The sequence below is a fragment of the Triticum urartu genome, chromosome 3, assembly GCF_003073215.2.
Source record: "Triticum urartu cultivar G1812 chromosome 3, Tu2.1, whole genome shotgun sequence".
NCBI lineage: Eukaryota > Viridiplantae > Streptophyta > Magnoliopsida > Poales > Poaceae > Triticum > Triticum urartu.
The window spans coordinates 8,339,194-8,344,887 of record NC_053024.1 but is presented as its reverse complement, the minus strand read 5'-3'; the positions used below and the strand labels follow the sequence as shown (position 1 = coordinate 8,344,887).

Here is a 5,694-nt window from a genome sequence, read left to right as displayed (position 1 = left end):
ACCATCAATGCACCGTAAGTGAGTTGTAGATTTCGTTGTATGTATGTTTGTTCTTCTCTCCTTCTATAAAGGTAAGATACGCAATTTGCGTACTTTTAAAAAAGACCAATATAGGATGAAGATTGTTCCTAGCAAAGTTTGTAGCTTATGTTTGGTTGTTGTTTTCATGTTGCTTGTTACGCCGTCTCCACCTCAACTGGATCGTCTTCCACCTCTGCCCAGCACAAGGAGCTCCTCCCATTCATCACGCAACCAAGTCAAAGAAAACGGGACGACGAGGACCTCTCGCAAGGGTCACGTGTGTTTATATTCGCGCCTCCGCGGCATGCTCCACTCATTTGGTCCGTCATTGACCTGGCCTGGCCTCGTTGACTCGTCATGCGGTCGTTGCTCAAAAAATTATCATCTTCCACTCGTTGACTCGTCGGCATGCGCTGCACGACTCAATCCGCATGCCCCCTTCCTTCTCCCCTGCTTCTCCCATCCATGTCTGTCAGCGTCACTGACCTGGCCTCTTCGCTCCAGCACTCCATCCGCATGTATATATTCCAGCTCGAGATGGAGGGAGGGAGGGAGCGCACGGTTCACTCTCACCACTCACCACACGCAATTATTAACGACCGAAAGACCTGGAAGTAGTACAACAAGACACCGACCTTCCACAGGGCCGCCATGGACTCGTCGTCGTCGCGCTCGGCGGCCTCCGGGGCCGCGCCCACCGTGTCGTCCGGCACCGTGTTCATCTCGGCGGCCATATTCCTGCTGTTCCTGACGTTCGCCCTCGCGCTCATCATCCTCCGCCACTCTTACTTCAGCAGCACCGGCGCGGCGCCCAGTCGGCCACGGGCGTGGAGCGCCCAGATGGTGGCCCCGCCTCCCAGGGCCAGGGGTGTCGATCCGGAGCTGCTGCGGTCGCTGCCGGTCACGGTACACCTAGCCGTGGACGGCGTCGGATTGGTGGAGTGCGCGGTTTGCCTGGCTGGGCTCGAGGACGGGGAGGAGGCGAGGTTCCTGCCCCGGTGCGGCCATGGATTCCACGCCGGGTGCGTCGACAGGTGGCTGGCGTCCCACACCACCTGCCCGCTCTGCCGGGTCACCGTCAGTAAGCCGGACGCGCTTACGTCGACGAGTCGCCCTTCCGTACCGCGGGAGCCGGCGAACTACACAGCGAACCTGCCGGCGAGTGTACTGCTCGGGGTTACAGACCAGGCCACGCTCGACGCGGTCACCATGGCCACTGACGGAACGATGGTGATCGACGTTCCGGAGTCAAGGACCGTGGCACTGGCAGCGACCCCGCGCGACGCGTCCAAGTCTCCGGGCGTGAACAGGCTGAGGTCGGTGAAGAGGCTGTGGAGCTTCGGGCGGCAAGGGCCGTCGGGGTCCACGACGCCCTGCGCCGGCGGCAGCGGAACGGCAGACTTAGAGCAGGGCATTAGCATCACCTATGCATCCCCGAGAGCTCCGGTCCGGTGTAGCGTTGAGCCGTCGCCCGGAACTGCCGCCGAGAAATCATCTTCATCGAGCGGCTAAGCTATATACGTACATATTTACACATGCATGGTGGTGGTGGTATATATAGGAGTTAATACATGTTTTAGTACATAAACTTGTGGTGGTGGGAACAGTTTCATACAAAAACTAAAAAACCCCAAAAAAATAGTACATGAACTCTACTGCCGTAACAAACGCATACAAATCTGTCCGAACTAGTCCGCGTGGAGTGCCACGTCAACAACCTGCATTTATCTAGAAACCCCCCGGACTTGTCGCAAAATTCAATCTTTCGTCCTCACTCGCGCCAGGCTGAATAGAGTTAAACAAAAACACCCTCAACGGTTCAGATATACAGCCGACGCCCTCGTAACCCCTCCCCTGTCTCGTCCTCGACGGCGACCCAGGGTGACACCGTCTTGGGCGTGGCGGCGCCGGCGATCTATGGAGCCGCGGCTTCGCGAACCAGGGGAGTTCCCTCCTGAGTACGGTATGTACCGAATCCCTTCCACTATACCGCAATTGGGAACCTAATTGGCCTGGGTTTGGTTAGGTTTAGGTGGCCCAGATGATCAATCCATGTTCGTCATATTTAGTGCTGAACAGTAGGTGTTTCCTGTGTGGATTGGTATGAGTTTCCTGTGCGGATTGATGGTAGACTAGGTTTTTGGGGATCGAGGCTGCAATCAGGAACCTAATCGGTGTGGGTTTGATTCTGTAGTTGATGTGCTGCTGTTGTAGTTTGTCTGGTGCTGTTGATGGGGATTAAAGAGGTGATTTTAGCATTCAGATGCCGTTGAAGATACCAATATGGAAGTGTAGTTTGTCTACTACTATTGATAGGAATCCATGCCTCTGTACTGCTGTTTGTAGCATTGTAATGCTGTCCATGTGTTGAGTCCATGTCTGCTGATGAAAACTTCAGTTTTTAACTGCACATGTCTACTGCAATTTCAGATCAAAAGAGTGTGTACTGCAATTTCAATTCCAGTTTAAAAGAGTGGGCAGAAAACTGAACTTAAGATCACTGCAAAATGAAGTGTGTACTGCAATTCCAGTTTAAAAGAGTGGATTTTAATTTATGGAAGTGTGCATTTGTCAGAAAGAGTGCATTTTTAACAAGTGTTCATTTCTACTGCATTTTTAAATTACTAATATGTTCGGGTGCACATATCTTCAGTTACAAATATGTTAGTACATTTACTGCCATGTCTCTCTTCATTTAGAGTTATCTTCACCGCCTATGTCCATTTTCACTTATATATTTCTCCAGTTACAGTTTTATTCAGTGCATATGTCCACTTATGTGTTGAATTGCATACATAAGTAATTCAGTTGCTGAGTTTTGAAATGTTCTGCTTTGTGCAGTGACAAATGGAGAAGACACTCAGTTGTTTTCAGTTGAGTTTGAGCACAATGGGATATTCATAGGGCAGGGTACAACTACAAACAGATCATATACAAATATTGGATGTACACATGATGCTTTCGACTACTGCCATGTTGATACATGGTCATTGGGCATGGTGAAGTACTGTTTGTCCAGGTTGGATTATGATCCCACTGATCCATTGGTCAAAGTGTATTGGGTTTTGCCAGGGAAAGATATTATGGATGGCCTTGTCTGTGTGGACACTGAGGAAGCAATTGCTGCTATGGTCACTGCAAGCAAAGAAGCTAAAACATTGGATGTAATAGTGGACGAGGAAAACAAAATAAGGACTTTGTATGGCGACGATGTCATACTCAATAGATGCCCAACACTACCTAGAAAATTGCCAAGGTCTGGTCAGTTTGGAGAAGGGACTTCTGGTTCATATGCAGAGGAGGCGAGGGAAGAGGAGGAAACAGGGGAGGAGGAGGAAGCAGGGGAATCAGGGGAAGCAGAAGATGCACAGACCGACTCAGACTTTTATGAGAGTGACTTTGACTGCGAAGATGGGGATGATGATCTGTTTGCTGAGAATGTGGATCCAGAGTTGAATGACAATAATGAGAAGCAAGCTGAAATATTTGACGAAGAGGACCCATTAGATGACGATGACCTCAAACTGTCCAAGGAAGAGCTTGAGAAGCTTAATTACAGATTTAGAGTATTCAATCCAGAGCTGGATAGCAACAACCCAATGTTCAAGGTTGGCTTGGTATTTGGAGAAATGAAAGAACTAAGGGCTGCACTCACTGCATACAGTGTCAAAAATAGAGTTAAAATCTATAAACCAAGGAATGAGGCAGAGAGGTTAAACGCATCATGTCAATCTGATTGTCCTTGGAAGCTTAAAGCTTCAAAAGACAATAGAACAGGCAGCATTGTTGTGAGAGAGTACAATGGAGACCACACATGTCAGAAAATATGGAACTCCAAGTGCTTGACAGTTAAATATCTCACACAAATGTTCATAGATGAATTTAGAGACAATAAGAAGATGGACTTGGTTACATTTGGAAGAAAAGTTCAGAAACAGTTTAAGTTGCTACCAGACAGAATGAAGTTGGGCAGAGCCAGGAAAGAAGCATTGAGGATCATTAATGGAGATGAAGCAGCTCAGTATAGCATGCTATGGGATTATGGCCAGGAATTGAGGAGAAGCAACCCTGGAAGCAAATTTATAGCTTGCACAACAAAGGTGAAGGAGAAGGATGACCTAGAGCCAAAGGATCATCTATCATCACTATATTGGTATTATGATGCATGCAAGAGAGGCTTCTTGAATGGTTGCAGACCAATAATCTTTGTTGATGGATGTCACTTGAAGAGCAAGTACAAAGGGCAGTTGCTTACAGCTGTGGGCATAGACCCAAATGACTGCATCTTCCCAATTGCCATGGGCATGGTTGAGGTGGAGTCCACATTTACATGGGAATGGTTCCTCACTACACTACAAAATGATCCATTCACTATCATGAGTGATAGGCAAAAGGGATTAATCAATGCTGTTGAAAAGGTCTTCCCAGATGCAGAACACAGATTTTGTGTTAGACACTTGTACCAGAACTTTCATCAAAAGTTCAAAGGTGAAACAATGAAGAATATGCTTTGGGCCATTGCTAGGTCTACAAATATGGACAAATGGAAATTGAATAGAGACAAGCTCAAGGAGGAGAATGAAGCAGCTTACAATTGGTTGGATGGGAAGCACCCGAACCAGTGGGTCAAAGCATTTTTCTCAGATTTCCCGAAGTGTGACATACTACTGAACAACATGTCAGAAGTATACAATAGGTGGGATTTGAATGAACTTTAATGATTTGTTACTTGAGCATTTGTGTTGTCACTTCAACATTTGTTACTTGAGCTAATTATGTATTGTGTCATTTGTATGTACTTGCAGCTACATCTTGGATGCAAGGGAGCTTTGCATTGTGTCTATGCTAGATTGTATAATGCACAAGATGATTGTAAGGCATGAGAGTAAGCAGAGGGAAGCAATGGAGAAGTGGACAGGAAGAATCTGCCCCAAGATCAGGAAGAAGTTGGACAAGAATGCGGAGTACTCTGGTAACTGCTATCCAACTCATTGTGGTCTTGGAGTATATTCCGTTGAGTCTGGAAACAACACATACATTGTAGACATTCCTGCTAGGTGTTGTGATTGTAAAAGATTTCAACTTAGTGGGGTGCCCTGCAATCATACAATTGCTTGCTGTAGAGCTGATAGGATAGATCCAGAAGAGTTGGTCCACAAATGCTATAGTATAGAAACCTATCTAAAGGCATATGGTCACAACATCATGCCTATGAGAGATAAAGCTCACTGGCAGAAAATGAATGGGATTAGAGTACACCCACCAGTTTTCACAAAGGTAATGGGTAGGCCACCAAAGAATAGGAAAAAGACCCCAGAAGAGAAGAAGAAAAAAGATGGTAGTATATATCTCAACAAGAAGGGTGTGACCATGCATTGCTCTATCTGTGGAAAATCCGATCATAACAAGAAAGGGCATGACAAGTACATGGCAGCAGAAGTTGAAGCTCAACTAGATGAAGAAGAAGAAATAGAAGATCTTTCAATTCTTCAGGCAAGTCACTGAATTTTGCAACATATATACTTTTTGCAAGTTACTAAATTATGCAACATAGACAATTCTGCAAGTTATCCAACATAATTATGCATGTATTATCTTTGCAGGACATAATGCCAGCAAGACTAAATCCCAGGTTGGACCCAATGAATGTTAGAACTAGCATGGTGTACATGA

The 5,694-nt window shown here is 46.5% G+C and overlaps 1 protein-coding gene across 1 annotated transcript; it reads left to right on the top strand.

Moving 5' to 3' along the window:
- The first annotated feature begins 582 nt into the window (after positions 1 to 582).
- On the top strand, positions 583 to 2,410 carry LOC125547575 (E3 ubiquitin-protein ligase EL5-like). The gene has a single exon (XM_048711398.1). The coding sequence runs from the start codon at positions 673 to 675 to the stop codon at positions 1,531 to 1,533; it is 861 nt and encodes a 286-aa protein (XP_048567355.1). The 5' UTR covers positions 583 to 672; the 3' UTR covers positions 1,534 to 2,410.
- Positions 2,411 to 5,694: the final 3,284 nt, after the last annotated feature.